The 19,392-nt window shown below is 33.3% G+C and overlaps 1 protein-coding gene across 24 annotated transcripts in view; it reads right to left on the reverse strand.

Annotated features, from left to right (window-relative positions):
- LOC145296919 (SH3 domain-containing kinase-binding protein 1-like) overlaps positions 1 to 19,392 on the reverse strand; it is a 452,874-nt gene that overhangs the window by 231,633 nt on the left and 201,849 nt on the right. For all 24 annotated transcript variants that reach the window (XM_080143107.1, XM_080143091.1, XM_080143089.1 and 21 more), the window contains one exon: positions 5,358 to 5,514. In XM_080143107.1, the coding sequence (XP_079999233.1) occupies positions 5,358 to 5,439 (82 nt within the window). In that variant the 5' untranslated portion in view covers positions 5,440 to 5,514. The remainder of the gene's footprint in view (positions 1 to 5,357; positions 5,515 to 19,392) is intronic.

The following is a 19,392-nucleotide window of genomic DNA, read 5'->3' on the forward strand; positions in this document are numbered from 1 at the left end:
TGTGTAGATAATCTGATGCAAGCAATGTTGATGCTTGCATTTAGTGCAGTTTTTTTATTAAATATTTTCCATATATAAATATAAGAATTTATTCATTTTAATAATTCAGAAAATATATATATATATATATATATATATATATACAAATCACTTAAGAAAACTTTGAAATTATAATTAAAACATATTGAATAAAAAAAAAAATTGGTGGCACTGACAGTTTTCAGTAATTAGGAATTACTAGTGTATATATGCGAGGCATTCCAAATGTAAGGCCTCCTAGTTTTCAACTCAAAAACTAAAATGCTTAAGAGTTACGAAGATGGAGTGGTACCATTAAAATTAGCTCCCTTTTCTGTTCCAGAGTTTATTTTCTACATAGTCTACACCATTCTCAATGCACTTTTCATGCCTCTGTCATAAAAGTCCGGAGCACAATTTGTCAGTCATCTCTTGTCACTTTAAAATCAACAAACTCATCTCCTAACTATACTAACATCAACTACATCGGCTTTGTAAATGTTTGTGGATCAGTTCAGTTTTTACTGCATTGAGGAATTTAATAATGCATAACATTTGATGCACGTTCATGAACAGAGATTACTTTAAAGTTTCATACCGTCAATATCTGCAATGGAGAGTTGAAACTTTCAAATTATGAATGCATAAGTTCAGTCATCATAATGCAATTTACAATCTCCTCTGATCTATTTGGGCAGAATAAAAATAGGAGGCATTACTTTTGGGACGTCCCTCGTACACATTTTTTTTAAATATGATTTTGAGATTTACATTATTACAGTATTGTCTGGTCATGAAATTAATTATTGAACCAAACTTTATATAAAATTATGAATAATTGTTAAGTTAAAGTAACGTTTTTAATCACTATTTATAATACGACCAGCCTGGGTGCCCAGCGTTGCCCGGGTGTTTAGAGGTGAGTTCAGCAAAAAAGTGGTAGTAGGCAGGCAGGCTCGAACCCGTACCGCAAAGGAGGAAAAGAATGTGAAAAAAAAAACATGATGTCTTTGCTATTGTGTCCATTGCCAAACCGGAAGTGAGAAAGATTTAAATAAGGTAACTCAATTGAAAAGAGGGGATGACTTTCGAAAATATTGGTGAAAAAAGGTACACCTCCCTGTAGAAAAGTGCCCAGTTGACAGTGAAGGAATTAATGTTTTCAGCCAATTTTTCAATATTTGTTGTCCAAAGGGTCGAGCTTCAAAACGATACTGATCCTGTGACAATTTGCCGCCTTTGTTGAAAGTTTTAGGCAGACATATAAACATGCATATATACATTTAAACAGACAGGTGAGTTTAACTCTTTCAATTAAACGAAAATTTGCTAAAAAAAATTTAAGGTCAGTTTATATGACTTCCTATTCGACAGTTTAAATGTTTCTAAATCCATATAAATAGTTTTGAAAGTCCACAAAGTAATTCTTTTATTTTCAACTATTAACAAGCGATTAAAATGCCTAATTTTACTTACAAAAAACGCAATGTATTCTGGTGGATTTGATTTCATTAAATTATTTTGTTAAATGAATTTTTTTTTAATCATTTTATTTTACATTTTTCATTGTTTCAATAATTATTTGATTAAATGTAAATACATAATAAGTCACAGAAGCAAGAAACGCACAGACATAATTTTATTGATATAGATATGAAAATATTTAAGTCTCACTAGGTACATCGTGTTGTAATCTGAAGCTCTAATAAAGATGTTTTTGTTTATCCCTTTGGGGTTCAAATCCGTTATCTAGAAATGAGAACAGAAAGGTAGCACAACTGCTCAACTGTCGGCTGAGCTTTGGGAAGAGAAAAATATATAATAAAATTCAAGTTGTTTAAGTCATGCCAAAAATGCACAGGCTGCAGACGATATTTATTCACAATTTTCACTGTTCATTTTATGCATTTTTATAAAAAACTTTCATTATTAGTGTTCTTTTGATAACTAATGTTTCATTTATTTATTTACTAGATGTACCCGGCATTGCCCGGTATTAAAAAAAACGGAAAGAAACTGAGACATGTGCATGCGAGTATTATATTTTTTCTAAACAGTTCAATTCTTGTAGAAAAAAAAAAAACTCGAGCTGAAATCGAAATTAAAACCCAAAGACAATGAGTTAAGTATGATAACCATTAGGCCAGTTTGACATGACCTTTAAAAAGTAGTTTCAAACCTACTTATTCTTAACATAATATGAACGCTTCACGCATGCCCAGTCATGGAACAGTTGACAAAGATACAAATTCAATCACCCCGAAGTAGCACTTTTTCAATTTTGACCCCTTAGCAGTCCTTTTCCAGATGAAAACCGTTTAAAACATTTTTCTGCATGTCTGAATATCCTATATACCAAATTTCAAGTCTGTAGATAAAAAATTTGTTGAGTATATAGGTTGGGAAGTGTCCTCACACATACACAAACATTCTCACTTTTATAGATATATAGATTTTTTTTTTTTTTTTTACAAGGGAGTTAACACTTATCAAGACCTGAAGGTCACTCGAGGATAAGCATTAATGAATGTAAGTGTAGTAATCGTTAATGTAGATTGAGTAGAATTTGGAATATTTATTTATTTATTACTTATGCATGTATAATGTAATAGCTAATAGCTATTGGTTCATGTTTTAATGTTTAGCCTTGCAGCAAAAACGTTTTGTTTTCAACTCTCAGAGGTGGCGCACTTTTTTTTTTTTTTTTTTTTTTTTTAATTTCTTAAATCATTACTATATATTGGGTCCAATATAATATAATAATAAATACAAAATCTGCATTAATCAAAATATCATATTTAAGCATGTTTTACGACCGGGCAATACAGGGCAGCCTACTAGTAGATATATAGATTTATTTTTTACACGGGCATTAACACTTATCAAGGCCTGAAGGCCACTCGAGGATAAAGGTTAATGAATGTATGTGTAGTTAATGGTATAGATTGGGTAAAATTTGGAATATTTATTTATTACTTTTTTTTTTTTTTTTTTTCTTGCAGAATAATTGATTACGGAGTCTTGAGTGTAAAGTTATTCTTGAAATCGAAAAATGTAGTTCCAAGCAATAAAGAATGGCAGCATAAATTCCAAAGCAAAGAATTCAGTTACCATCAGCAAAAACGTAATGGTCTTATCGTTTTGACACAAAAAGATAATACTTGTAGAATGCAACAAGATTCGATTGTTTTATAAAACTGTTCTGGCATCTGATTGGTTTGTTCTCATCACACATGTTATATAAATAGAATTGCTCAAATTTATGAGGGAGGGGGCATACCCTCACAAAATGCCAAAAATATACCAATATTAAGGGTAGCCATCAGGGGGCCTTTTTTAGGGTTATCCTCAAATCATACTTGCTACCAGTTTAAATGATGTAATTGGGTCCTAGTAATGCAAAAATAGCAATTTTTTCAAAATTTTGGAAAAATTCAGTGATTGTCTTCACTTTTTCTGAGATTAGCTAGTACGGGGCCCAAAACAGAAAAAAATCAACCAAAAACCCAACATTATCAATATAATTGGCTATGAAAACACCCTAAAAGGGGATTAATTGATGGTCAGTATAATTTACTATTAGTTTTGGGCTGTTTTGAGTTTCGTAAGGCCAGTAATAGGTAAAAAATGAGCCAAAAAATGACCAAAATTGGCCTAAAATCACTGTAAATGGGTCTTATGATAGTGTTTTGTCCCAAAACACCTCCAAAATGGTATGGATGTGGTAAGATGATGTAGGGCGGCACAACATGGAGAATTATTTTTCTACCGTCAATAGCTGTGAAAACGGACACGGTTCTACTTGGAACCTTTATTAGAAGAATGAGATTTTAGACTTCCTGGGATGATGGTAGAAATGGTCAGAAAGGAATCGAAACATTCAAGATTCTACCATGTAGTGAGATCAAATAGAAAAACACATGATTGATAATCTTACACCATCAAAACTCGAAATTTCATCACTAAAGATAATGACATGCCATCTCACTTCTTCCATGAGTGCTCCAGAATGGCTATATCTGCATTCTGAATCAGATAGTGAAACCCTGGGATTATCAGGTAACGTCAGGTTGGCTACAAGACTCAAATCCCGGAAAATCCAGGATTGGCAAAGAAATTTGTCAATTACATTTCAAGTGAAATCTCTTATTTTTTTTTTACAAGGAAGTCACCACTTATCAAAACCTAAAGGTGATGGGCACCGCCAAGCTACTCTTACCCAAAATATGCTGCATGAAATAATGCAGTGCCCCCACGACACCAGAGAGTTAAAGAGCTCATCCATTCATTCACCGGTAATGAATTGTGGGAAAATAATAATGAAGTACTTAATAATAATAGATTTAATAGAACTACATAAAGTAATGTACATAGTTTTTCATGGATTATAATTGTAATCTTTTCCTGTATTGACAAAGTGTTCTATTATAGCGAACCAAATTCTTTTAAGCAAGGTTGTAACGTTCAAAGGTAAAACATCCACCTGACTTAGAATTTCAAAATTTATCATTCAGACTTCTTATCTTAAAGTCTTTTAATATTCAGACTGTCAATTCCTTGGCGATAAAAAAATCCAACTTCGACTTGTATCAATCTGAGGACTGGCTCCGTCCAATACTTCAGGCTACATCAGACTCTTCAACTCTGGTTATAAGAACTATGGATTCCTGTTTAAAATTTATTTAAAAAAAAATAAATTTTTTTTTAATTAAAAAAACTACAGAAAAATGTTTATGATGCACTACCCATCATGGAACAGAAATGTCATATTCCAAATATCACATAAGTTGATCAAGTTTTATTTTTATAAAAAAAAAAAAAATCATTTTAAAATGATTTAAAGTGGTTAATGCGAAATCGATAGCATTACAAAACCGATCTTGTAAGTTTGAATTATTGAGGACTTATCTGACCACCCCCTTTTTTTAGATGGTATGCAAGACAGTCACTTCTTGCTTACGCATAAAATTTGATTTTTTTTAGTTAAAAATAAAATTTAATAATTTGTTATTTTTAGAATATGGCATTTTCATTTTGTGACAGACGCATACATTATAGAGTTTTTTTTGTGTATATATATATATGTATATATATATAATTAGGTTAACTTTTTAATAAGAAACAAACTATGTTTAAAGTTTCATTTTTAAATGCACAAAAAATGATTGAAATGATTCGAAATAATTTTATTTTGCAACAAAAACGCATAAATCTTTTCTTTTTTTTTTTGGTTGTTGGGTTTTTTGTTTTTTTTTTGGAGAACATCCGCAACACATAAGATTTTGTTATAAGATTAATCTTGAGAAAAAAAAAAAAAAAAAAAGCGAAAAGTGCATTACCTTTTTTATTTGACTTCATAGCTCCGACTTGTATTCCTTCTTTAATTTTATTTGCCATCTCAGCAATATGTCCTTTTTTCATAGAGATTTTATTGCTGTTTTTAATTTCATTGTTGGTGTTTTCTTTGTCCTCATTGTTTTCACCAGTGCTGATGACCTGAAACAAAGACAAATCCAGTTTAAGATTTTTTTACAAGAAAACAAAAAACTCATTACACAAACGAAAACAAATAAGGCCCAAACCAGAACAACTTCCGTTCAAATATGGCCAAAAATATTTTTGGGACTCCAGATGTTAAATCAGAAAATTTATCTTTTTGTTGGACTAGTATATTTAGAGTTATTTCCCTTGAACAATATTTAACTTATCTCCCTTGAAATATACTGGCAACAAAAGAATGAATTTATGAAGCTTTAATAAATACATTAAAAAAAAATGAAAGAAAAACTTAATCTATGTATGTGCAATATTTAAATAAAGGTTTGCCTTATTGGCTGTAGATTTGAACTAGGTGGATGTGTTGCACCCAAGCTCTTATATACAGCTTTATCAAGTAGTCTTATTTTTAACGCAAATAAAAACAAATGAGGCCAAAACCAGAAACATTTCCGCTAAAATATGGCCGGAAATATTTTTGGGGTCCCAGATGTTAATCAGAAGATTTATAGTTTTGTTAGTCCAGTATAATCAGATTTACTTCCCTTGAAAAATATTTAACTTATCTCCCTTGAAATATACTGGCAGCAAGAAAATGAACTTATCAATATTTTAATAAATGAATTAAAAAGAAAAAAATAAGGAAAGAAAAACTTACTCTATGTATATACAATATTTAAAATAGAGCTTTGCCTTATTGGCTTGCAGATTCGAGCTAGGTGGATGTGTTGCACACAAGCTCTTATGTAGTTTTCAAACTGCTGATGCTATGTCCTCGGATGTCGTTTCTGGAAAATTTTGATCAAACTCCTAGACTACTGGCCATTTTAGCATACACTTTTCTAGTGTTCGTAGAATTGTTCCTAGCTAATACAAAGTGGTATTTAATGTTTTAACCTAAAACAGTTTCTACAATCATCATATTTCGATTGTACGTGGGCACTTCTTTAAGTAATCACTAGCCTGGATGCCCAGCAATGCTAGGCATCCAGCCGGTGTACGTTGAGCAAAATACAAAAAAGTGGTAGTAGGCAGGCTCAAGCCCGTACCGCAAATGAGGCAAAGAACGTGAAAAAAAAAGCCTGATCTCTTTGTTGTTGCGGCCATCACCAAACAGGAAGTGGCGTAAGTTTAAATTACGGCTAGACAATCAAAAAGAAGGGATGACTTGAGAATATCGGCAAAAAAAAAGCGGTCCCTGTCTATAGAAAAGTGCCCAGTTGAAGGTGAAGGAATTAATGTTTTTAGCTAATATTTTTATATGTCGTCCGAAAGGTCGAACTTCAAAATGATACCGATCTTGTGAAAATCCGTTGCCTCTGTCAAAAGTTTTGGGCAGACATACATATATACATACATTTAAACAGACAGGTAAGATTTATATAATAGACTAGCAGGGGGTACCCGGCGTTGCCCCAGTGTTTGGAGATGTGTGTGGTTTTGGGCAAGTCAACACACCAGGGCGTTTGTGTCAGGTGGGGGTATAAAAAAGTTTTGGCAGGTAAGTATGAAGGATCAAACCCGAACCCTTGAGTTGAAGTTGAAAATTAAAGTGTGAAAAAAAAAAAAACGTGTTACTGGGCCACCAAGAAATAGTAACAGAAACATGATTGAATTTATTTAATATTACAAATTGGCAGGTGACCGTACTTAATGACTTAATGAGGTCAACTTTGACTACAGGGCAGTATTTTATTTACTGCAGGCAGCTTTTTTTATTTGGTTTTTGGTTCCTCAAGATTTTTGGGGGAAACAAGCTCCCCATAAAAAGGGGATTATCCAAATTGAATATCAATTGTCTGATATAAAGGAGAAACTCCACATTGATCAAAGCTGATTGCTTTCGAACGTTTCCGGAAAAATGCAGCGAGAATTAGTTTCGCTTTTATTATACGAAAAAGCTTAATGCACATGCGGCGATCGAAAAATGTTGAATATTTATCTTTTCAAAGTCGAGCAAATTAAACAGACAGGCGAGCCCCGTTGTTAACTCGTAGATATTATGATTTAGACGTGATATAAAAAGTTTTAAGAAGAAGTGAGTCGACCGATCGCTTCTCGGAAAAAAATCCTTTCTCAGACATACACAAAAAGCGAACATACATACATACACACATTTTCGCTTTTATATTTATAGACTAGCGAGGGGTACCCGGCATTACCCAGGTGTTTGGAAGTGTGTATGGAAACTCCAGGGGAGGGTTAAAATAAAAAAAAAATGTTTTGGTAGGTAAGTATGAGGATCCCAAACCCGAACCCTTGAGGTAAAGTTGTAAATTAAAGTGTTAAAAAAAAAACGTGCAACGTTAACCATTGCCCCACCACGAGATGCTAACGGAAACACGTTTGAATTTATTTAATTACTTAAATTAGCAGGTGCACGTTTTAATGACTTAATGAGGTCAACTTTTGACTGCGGGGTAACATTTCATTTAGTGCGGGAATGCTTCCCCCCCCCCCAAGACGTTGGAGGTAGGGGGAAATATTATAGGAAAAGGCCTAACCTACATGCGGCGAGCGAAAACTGTTGAATATTTATCTTCCCGAAGTCGAGCAAATTAAATAGACAGGCGAGCTCCGTTGTTAACTGTGAGATATTACGATTTACATGTGATATAAAAAGTTTTAAAAAGTTGTGAACCGACTGACTGCTTCTCTGAAAAAAGTCTTTCTTGGACATACACAAAAAGCAAACACACATACACACATACATACATTTTCGCTTTTATATATATAGATGACTGTTTGTGTAAGATGTTTTATGATGCCTTATGTTTATTATATTACCGAATTTTTGAGATGAGGATTGATTATTCATATTATTTGGATTCTTCGGATTACTATTCTCATCTCTAGCGTTATTTTCGCGTTTTAGTCAATGCAACCTCTGTCTTTCTTTAGATGGATTTTGTTGAACTCTGAGATCTACATGGAACTTCAAATGGAACCCATGGGATTAGCATGTTCTTGTTCTGTCAGTCACAACTGGATAAAGTCTTAAATAATTTGCAATTGTCGCCTGCACTGTGGATTGAACCTTCAACCTCCCGAAGAATCCAACTTACAACTGAATTTTACGAAGTACTTTATCCACTATGCCACGAGTTCATGCTGATTCCAAAGTCGTACAAAATACCCCTAATGATCAGAAGTTACATCGACTGAAACGTGAAAATAACACTCGATAAAACAATAGTCCAAAGAATTCAAATAAAAATGTTTTATGTATTTTATTGTGTAGCTCTTATGTTTGTCTTTGAAAAAAACTTCCATGTGATATATATACACACACACATTATAATAATTATTACATATCTACAGACACTAGTGTTTCATCCTTTTGGGAATCATCAGTGCAAGGTGTCACGATTACTGCTGGGCGGGAGATTTGGACCTGGCAACAAAGCCATCTCTGACTCCATTAGCAAGGACCAAATCCACATGGCCACCATCAACCATAAGTATTGTTGAAATTTAAACATTTATTTTTAAATGTCATAACATCTGTGTCAGAGTGATCTAACGATTATAATATGATCTGTGTATGCAAGCTAAAATACGTGTGTGTGTGTGTGTGTGTGTGTGTGTGTGTGTGTATCTTGGACAATCATCAACACCACGAGGAAAAAACTAGAGACAACTGAAACTTGGTTCCTGAAGAGAATTTCGAAGATATCTTGGACAGAAAAGAAAGCAAACCAAGAGGTATTCGAAATGGCAAACACAGAAAGGTCTGTAAAAAGAAAAGTACGAAAAAGACAAATGAGATTCATGGGTCACGTCTACAGAAAAAGCGGAATAGAATAGATTAGCTTGAAAAGAAAGATCATGGATGGAAGAAGCAGAGGACGACAGCAAGAAACATACATTTGTCAATTTTCATTGTATACTTTTTAATGTCCTTTTCTTATATTTTTATTTTAATAAATCACTTTACAACAAAAACAAGGCCGATAGCCATTAGTCACGAGCTCTCGTGTAATGAATGAATGCATGAATGTAGGATTGACATGAAATTCTTAAAGATAAACTAAAATGACCGAAAAATGGGCTGAAATGACTTAAATAAAAAGTAAATGACTTAGGATGAATTGAATAACCTTAAGAATGGCTTGAATGCTTAAAAATAACTGGAATCCTTCAAAAACAACTTGAATGATCTGGAGAATGACTTGAATGGCTTTGAGACTGACTGGTTGTAAAGTGGGTGATCATTCTACATTAAATTAATACAGAAAAGTGATTCCCACTTTATATCACAAAGTTACAAACATAAGTACAGCATGTAGTAAGAACAGATGGTATTTATTTGCTCCCCCACTGAGCAAATTAGGCACAAGGCCGTTTTTAATGTGAGGTAAAAACCAGCTCCCCTAAAAGGGGTCACTCTGGTTACCAAAAATAATAATTGTCCCAGTATAGAGGGTTTCCCCTCCATTGACTGGTACAAATTATCTTAAGTGCAGCATCTGCCGGAACAGATACTACACTTTGATCTTGACCAAAAGGCCAAGAAAAGCGGTATTTATTTGCTCCCCCACCGAGCAAATTAGGCACAAAGCCGATTTTTAATGTGAGGAGTGAAGGGGAAATGGGGACCAACTCCCTGGGGAGTAGGGGAGCTGGATAGTGACAATTGGTATGAAGGGTTTCCCCCCACATATGGTCTTTGCTTGCAGTATCTGCCGGAATAGATATTACACTGTGATCTTCGCCTTTTAGCCAAGAAAAGCTTAAAAAGCTAAGAACAGCATCTATTAACAACAGACCTTTGATCTTAACCAAAAAGCCCAAGCACGAAAGTGTTACCGACTGACGAACCGACGGAGTGACTTATAGAGTCGCTTGCACGCGACTAAAAATACTGAAGAAGAATAAAAGTGAAAGAACTGATTTGCCTCGTCACTGCTTCCAGGTAGCACTACCCCCGGAAGTTAGGAAGTATGTTAGCTGATTATGAGCCAGACTACTTTCTGAGATCCAAACCATATTTGGTATATAAAAAAAACTTCACTATGCATGACTTGTCCACAACCCTGTTTGTTTTAGGGTTAATGTCCAATAGTCTACATTTTATTGATGTTCAATGATATGCTCCCTGCACATCTGTTAACAAGTAATCTCCTCATTTTCTAAGATAGACCCATCCACCACCACCACCACCACCACAGCTACAAGCATTCTGAACATACATTACTCGGATAATTATATTTCATTTTGATCAAAATTATGCACAATAATTTGACAGGGTTTACACTAGAACCAAACAACTATATTTTCATTGCATTTAGAACTTCCCTCCATCAGTCTGAAACTACATTACCTAAACTTCTTGAATAATTATTTTTCATTCTGATTAAATGCAGGCAAATAAATCTGAAAAAAAAATGTGGTAAAATTGATGAAATCATAAAAATTCCAACATCAGTTGATATTTCTTTTTTTTATTATCTTGTTTTAACAATGCAATCAGTACTTGCATATTTACAATTTCATGATAATAGCTTTTTTGTCTTTTATAAATAAAGCTTGAAACTACTAACAGTATGCCTTGCAGCTTCGTCTAATTTACTGATTAAAAAATAACTATCAAAAATGAATTTTTACATTGATTCTAATTTAGTGAAGTTTTATAAATTGGAAAAAAACTTTATAAGTGAAAAAAATAAAAACATTTGTATAAGTAATACTAATACTTCAAACAACTACTGCTGACCAATGCTTATTTACTTGAATAAAAACCGAGTTACCTCCCTTTATGTTAGAGACAAAAAATAGCCATTAATATACAGAGAGATTTTAACAGACAATACATATTATAGGGTGACACCCTTCTTCTCCAAAACAGCCTTATGTAATCTATATATCTATAAAAGTGAACGTGTCTGTCTGTCTGTCTGTGTGTCTGTCTGTCTGTGTACATTTCCCTACGCAATAACTCTGTCAATTTTTAGTCTATAGACTCGAAATTTGAAATACAGGGTACTGAGATTTGGGAAAATTGATGTGACGGGTGTCAGCCAGAAATTTGGCTGTTAATGGGTCAAAGTTCAACGATTTGACCTTTAAGAACTCTACCAAACTCCTCCGACAATTTTGGGTCTAGACACTTGAAATTTTAGATATAGGTTCCTTGAACCTGGATCTAACTTAATAAAGTGATTTGAGCCCGAAACTATAAATTTTAAGGGGTCATAATAGGGGTCAAAGTTTTAAAAAATTAACCATTTTTTTTTTGTTTTTTTGCTTTTTTTGCACAGCATACACCTCCGATTAAGAGGTCAAAGTTCTACGATTTGACCTTTGAGAACTCTACCAAACTCCTCCTACAATTTGGAGTCTAAACACGTGAAATTTTATATATAGGTTCCGTGGACATGGATCTAACTTAATAACTGGATTTGAGCCCCAAACAATAAATGTTAAGGGGTCATAAAAGGGGACAAAGTTAAAAAAAAAAAAAGACGTTTTTTTTTTGATCAGCATACAACTCCAAACACCTGGGCAACGCCGGGCACCCATGCTAGACATTAATAAATGAAATAGATGTATGTATGTATGTGGGTGTGTCTGTGTAAAGATATTTAACCGATAAACTCTTAAACTACTGGTCACATAACACTGAAATTAACATGAACTAGTAATCATACATCAAGGATCGTTTATAACAAGTAAAAGTTCTGTTTGAATGTTTGAATAACGCATACAGAAATATATCGGCAATTTGAAAGGCAAAAATGTTTATTTCAACTTGACAACACATTTCTATTACTTTTGTGCATGCGCAAATTCATTCATAGCTTGAAGTGGCTTAATTTTAAATCTTCATCTATCCATCAACAGCTCAAACGGTAAGGAATGAGGCTGGAGAACTAAATGCTTTGGTTTCAATTCTAGCTGATGGCACCCAAGTCAAAAAAAGTCTAAAGATTGAAATCAGGACTATATAATATTTAACGGCTCTCTGTAATAATAAATACAAATTTTGCATGAATTAAAATATATTTAAGCATATTTTATGACCGGGCAAAGCCAAGTGCCACTCTACACCACAAGTCATTAATAAAATTCATGAGGCTTTTGCAATCCAACTGTATTTGGTATAAATAAACTTCAGTCTTTACCTGACTTGTCCACCAAGTCTAAATCATGAATGGCCAACAGTTTTTTTGTTTTATCACCATTCAATGATAATATATATATATCTATCTATAAAAATGAAATTGTGTGAGTGTTTGTGTGCATACATTTCCCTACCAAACTACTCTGTCAATTTTTGGTCTACAGACTCGAGATTTGACATAAGGGGTATTGAGATTTAGGAATATCTTTTTAATTGGTTTTCGGCCAAAAATTTGCCTGTCAAGAGGTCAAAGTTCAACGATTTGACCTTTGAAAACTCTACCAACCTTCTCTGCCAATTTGGGGTCTAAACACTTGAAATTTTAGATGTAGGTTACTTGAACATGGATCAAACTTTTTAATTTGATTTGAGCGCAAAACAATAAATATTAAGTGGTCAACATTGGGGTGAAAGTTAAAAAAAATTTGACCGCTGCGGTCCCTATCAAATTACTCAGCCAATTTTTGGTCTAAGCATTTGAAATTTTACATAAAGCTTTTTAATCGGTTTTTGGCTGAAAATTTGGCTGCCAAGGGGTCAAAGTTCAAAAGATTTAATCTTTGCGGTCTCTAGCAAACTATTCAGCCAATTTTGAGTCTAAACATTTGAAATTTTACATTAAGGTTATTCAGAGATGCAGCAAGCTTTTTAATTAGTTTTTGGGCGAAAATTTGGCTGCCAAGAGGTCAAAGTTAAAAGCGTGGACCTTTGCAGACTCTACCAAACTCCTCCGCCAATTTTGGGTTTAAACACTTGAAATTTTAGATGTAGGTTACCTGGACATGAATCAAACTTTTTAATATATATATATATATATATATATATATTAAAAAGTTTGACTCATGTCCAGGTAACCTACATCTAAAATTAAACTGTAGGAGAGAAATAGCGAACAACTGTGTTCACAGGATAAAATTAACTCTAGGATAGAGATACAAAATAATTTTAAAACTAACAATAACAATAGAAAATAAACAAATAAATAAATAAGCATGCATATACGTAAACTATCACACACACATATATATACAATACATATAAAAAAAAACATTTAACCTAGATTTAAACAGGTCAAAACACTAGATATCTACACTAAATAGCACACACAAAGGAACGGGTCAACTGGGCCTTTGTCCTGTAAGTGCCTGCTCATTGGCTGATTAGGAAGGGTGCGGTGGATACTAGAAAACTGATTGGCTAACTAAAAACTCAATAGAAGGTGTGTGTATAAAGACGCGAAATAATCACAAAATTCTCGCATAAGCCTGAAGAATCCTAGAGTGGATGAAACGCAGAATATTCTTTGTAGCTTAATCACCATATATATTTTATAACTTACTAACTAGCTCTACCTATGTATTGAACACTGTCGAAGTAAATACTTAAAGTTGACACATAAATTTATACTTTCATATATTAATTTATGTTAGTAAATGAAATATATATATATATATATATATATATATATATATATGCACAAAGTTATGAACAGTACATAGGATCTATGCAAAGGCAGGCTGAACTGCTAGTATATAAAAAGCGCAAAATTGTCAATAATTCCTCAATAACGCACTCCTCTTTTGGCACTGTTTGCATTATGGTAGTGATGGTCCTCTTCAGTTCCAGAACAGTCTTGAGATTATTTCGATAAACATTATTTTTGATTAAAAAAATATTGTCTCCACACTCATTCCAATAAGTGCTTTCAAGTGTGAAGAGTTGCAATTTCATCAATAGATTTGTTGCAAAGACAACTGCAGTCCAAGCGCACTGCATGCATTGCACTTGTCTAAGAGGTTTAGTCAATGTTGCAAGTCATGGTGATAATATGTTTGGGTAATTAACTAATTCTAGAAAACTGGTGAGCTGTTTTACATCCTCGGGTCTTTGCATTCGTATAATCGCCTCTACTTCCTTAGGATTTGGTTTGATACAATATTTCAAGATTATATGATCACAAAAGATTATTTCAGATGTATTTATCACAAATTTCTCCGAGTTGAACTTGCAGTTTTTTCTCCTTGGTGCATTGCACGTTTACATTCTTAACTAAGCCGCATGTCAAGCAAAAATCAAGGCAATAAACAATCAATTTGAACCCTTCCCCTAAAAAGTTTTTTTTTTTTTTCTAAAATGTTTGGGTCAGCTAATAGCCAAAAAATCCTTAACTAGTTTTTGGGCCTCGTGCACCAAAAATCATTCAGCAATGCAAGGAGTAATAAATTAATAATTCTTTTTCCCCAGTTATCTGATCCGATTAATCACCCACAAACATGAATAATGCATAAGCAGTTCAAGCCCAAACTTGCTACTGACTCAACAATAGTCCAAGTCAAATTTCTAAAATCCATCAAACATTTTCCGACAGACAGAAAAATAAAAAGTATAACTTTGTATTATTCACTATTATTAGCATCCCGGGCATACAAACATTGCAATAAGTTTGTTTTGTTTTTTTTTAATATTTTGGCAGACTTTACATATCTCCATTTATTTTCATCTTTTTTTCTTCTACAAATCCTTTTTTATTCCATGCAAAAAAAATTTTTTTTTTTAATTTCCAACAGTTTTTTGAGGAACATACATTTGTCTCTGAGGATCTTCTGCTATTCAACAAAACATATGCAAAATATTGTGAAACAACCACCATGAAGATGAGGATAACAGTCCACAAATAAATAAATGAATAAATACACAAATTACCCATCTCAAAAGATTCCAATAAAACAATATTTTTTTTAATAAAAATAAATAAAATATATAATACCGTTACATGGAAAACCAGATAAGAACAAAAACTTGGATTTATAAGACCAAAAAATCCAATCTTGATTGCCCTTCAGGACTCGTGGCACAATCGATACAGGTGTTGAATCTCTATGGTTCCAGGTGAGCATTGCCTGAAGATACCAGTTTAAATTCTACCCAAAGCAGGCCAGAGGTTTAGTTTGTCAAAACGTGGTGAGACAACAACGACAACTATGGAAGGCAACAACATGATGTCTGTTCACATTAGATTGAACTTCTGCATGTCAGTACAGTTGGGAAAGCAGAATCCTAGAAGGGAGTTCCAAAGTCTAGCAGTTCTAGGGTAGAAACTACCCAAAGCAGGCCAGAGGATTAGTTGGCCAAAAACGTGGTGAGACAACAACAACTATGGAAGGCAGTAATTACTGGGGATACTGTTACAATACTCAGCATTTCTATCCCGTCGCGATTAATCACCTGAAGAAGGCCAGAGGATGAGTTGGCCGAAACATAGTGAAACAACAATAACTACGAAGATCAGGATAACAGTCCACAAATAAATTAATTTTATATCGAAAACAGAAGTTGCTCGATAAGTGGTTAATACAGGACAGAAAGAGGTGATTAAAATGGCACGGAAAAGGCTTTGAAATGCTTTGAAAAAAAAAAAGAAAAGAAAGAAAAGAAAAAATGAAAGAAAAAATGAAAAACAAATTGAAAAAAAGATTTTAAAAAAAAAAGGAGTAAAGAAAGAAAATGTATGTATGTATATATATATATATATATATAAAGAGTGAAGTCTCAAAAATCCACAAATGTTGGCAGCTTCACTCTTTTAAATATACATTTTTCTCTCGTTGGAGTCACACATTTCCTAAAATACCTTCTTTTTTGTATTTTTTCTGTATATTATTTTAATAGACTTGAAGGCAGACATTTTGAAAGAAAATAAGATCATCTTTTGTCTTATATGAGTTTTGACATTTATCTGCAGAAGTGCGTAATTAAAAAGAATTCCTATTATTCTGTGGAGAAGGTGGGGGCTTAATTGTGATGATAAAATATTAACTGATGAAGCAATATAAAAATAGCTTTTTTGAATCAGATATACTCACAGCAGTAACCGCATGAAAGTTGCCTGATGATACGGATAACAATAGGACTATCAGAGCACACCAACATATCAATTCACTTCACCAGTGCCAAATTTGATATCAGCAAATGACTAATTTTATCCATTTTTTTTTTTTTTTTTTTTTTTTACTTTTGTTATTCGTGTTGTCTTCATGAAAACTGATTTCTGCAAAATAATTGCTTATACACAAGTTCAAACCTCCATAATTGTGAAAGAGATAAAGTTTTTTGCAATTCGCACCAAAAGTACAGAAATTTCAGACTTCTTGAGTGAGGCACTGAAAGCTTGATAGAAAAACTCAGCATCCTGCCATACTAACAAAACAAAAAAAAAAAAAAATTTTGTTGGTCATACAAGCTTGCCCGATTACAACCCCCTCAACTTCTTTAGGTGAACAATGGTGGAACAAGATACCAACAGATCCAGCTCAAACACAAAGGGTGAGCTACAGGCCAGGATCAACAAGGATTGGGGATGGGGGGGGGAATAAGTTGGGAAATAGTGACAAAGGTCTATGGCTGGTTCCGAGGCTGTCATCAAAGTCAAAGGCAACTTCATTCAAAGAAAACAACAGAACACATCATGAAGACAAACTGAACAAAGTTTGAAGAAATCTTAAGTCATTAAAACAAAAAAAATGTAACTGGGTTTAAGTCTCTTAGAATCATACTAGAATTGTCCACAAGGACACGTGGCATAGTGGATAGGGTATTTTGTAAAATTCAGCTGTAAAGTTACTTTTCTGGAGGTTGAAATTTCAATTCTCAGTGCAAGCCACGCTCAAAATTCAATTGCAAATTGTTTAGGACTTCTATCGAGTCATGGCTGACGGAACGAGAGCATGCTACTATGGATTAAATAAAGGGTTCCTTCAAATTTCTGTGCAGATTACAGAGTTCAACAAGAAGGGTTCCAGAGTTTAACAAAATCACCTGAAAAAGTGAAGGTTACAAAACCATAACACTCAAGATGAGAACAGTAACCGGAAGAATCCAAATAAACGTAACTGTTTTTTCCGTAGACACTAATCTTATAAACATCGTCATCTTGTAGATCGTTGCTTAACTAACCGTAACATTATTTTTAACATCTAAAGCTTCTTTACGTGCCAAGATTTTGGTCAAATCATCGGCAGTCACAACACATACACGTCTATTTGATCTGCAATAAAAATGTCAGTAGAATTTAATTGCACGATTTTGTTTAGCAATATACCTCACATACAACCCGAAACTGTTCATAAGTAAATTTTCTCTTTTCCATACAAGCCACCCAGCATTGTCCAATCGTAAAATACGCTTAAATATGATATTTTACTTCGTGCAGATTACATATTTATTATTATAAAGACAATTCTCTATTGGTTATTATATTGTACCTAATATATGGTAGTGATTTCAAAACCAAAAGATATATGACTTGGATGCCATCAGCTAGAATCGAAACCAAAGCATACAATTCTTCATCCTCATTCTTTAGCTTCTGAGCCATGCCATATGCATTTATATACATAAATTCACCTGTCGTCCCTTTTTTAACAGATGGAATTGCCAGACTGTCAAAAACAAGATTTAAGCAAGTAATCAAGGAAGGAAGCACGGACGGGCGGTCCACATGGTTTTATGATTATATAGATAACAGAAATGACATAATCACGTTACACGTGCCAGTTCTCATTCGTTCACTGAAGTTGAGTGACGCCGAGTCAGGTCTAAACATGTGACTGAGGATTGCTTGTAAATTGTAGACTAACTAGAAACTTCCTGGAATTTTTCAAAGCTACTTAAAGTAATCAAGTAGAATAAAATGTTGATGAAACTATCATCATCATCTTTGTTTATCCTCTGCAGCAAGTTCTGCCTCTAACATAGATTATTAATCTAAAAGTCCGTCTGTCTTTAAATTTTCGTGTTATAATATCTAACTACTTTTGTTAACACTGCCCTTTCAAATTTTTTGCCCAGGAACATTTGAATCCCACCTTTGTAACGACGTTGTCATTTTCATGCAGTACATTCATATAAACCATATCAAATTTTCATGCAGTACATATAAACCATATCAAAATTTCATGCAGTACATATAAACCATATCAAATTTTCATGCAGTACATATAAACCATATCAAAATTTCATACAGTACATATCCATATAAACCATATCAAAATTTCATACAGTACATATCCATATAAACCATATCAAAATTTAAAAAAAAAAAAAGAGGCAAATGATAATACTAGTTCAGAGTTTGGAACAAGAATACACACATATCCTCATTCATTCCTGGGTAACGCAAGGTGTCCTTGCTATTATGTTAACTTAAATATAAATATAGTTGAAAAAAATTATCAAATTTATTCAGTCATATAAGTTATAAATTATTTAAAAGGTTTGTTTGTTTTTCTGCATCTGAATTATTTTTCCATAATGCAGGGAGACACATTCAACGCAGACCCCCACCACACACATACACACCAGTGCTGGGATGATTAATCAGAATCGGGAATCGAAAAAAATCTTAACTTTTTGGGAAATCGGAATCGGAAAAATGAGTGTCTATTTTCCAATGCCAAAAACGATTCTTTTTGTTGCTTTTATTTGCTAGTTTTCATATAAAACTGAATTTTCCACGGCTTGTATTAATGAAAAAACAATAAATATTTATTGATTGTAAACTCAAAATAAAACTAAAATCTATAGATCATCCTCAACATGTGTATTTTTACATTTGTGAAAATATGCACATATTGTGTGGATTTTGCAGTCATCCGCCCCCCCCCCTCTTCAAATAACAAAAACAACCATAGATTTAGAAATTTAAAAGAATTGGTATCGGAATTGGTAATTGTATCAGAATCGGGAAAGACACTGGA

Source organism: Euprymna scolopes, chromosome 17 (genome assembly GCF_053919585.1).
Source record: "Euprymna scolopes isolate OS-2025 chromosome 17, ASM5391958v1, whole genome shotgun sequence".
NCBI lineage: Eukaryota > Metazoa > Mollusca > Cephalopoda > Sepiida > Sepiolidae > Euprymna > Euprymna scolopes.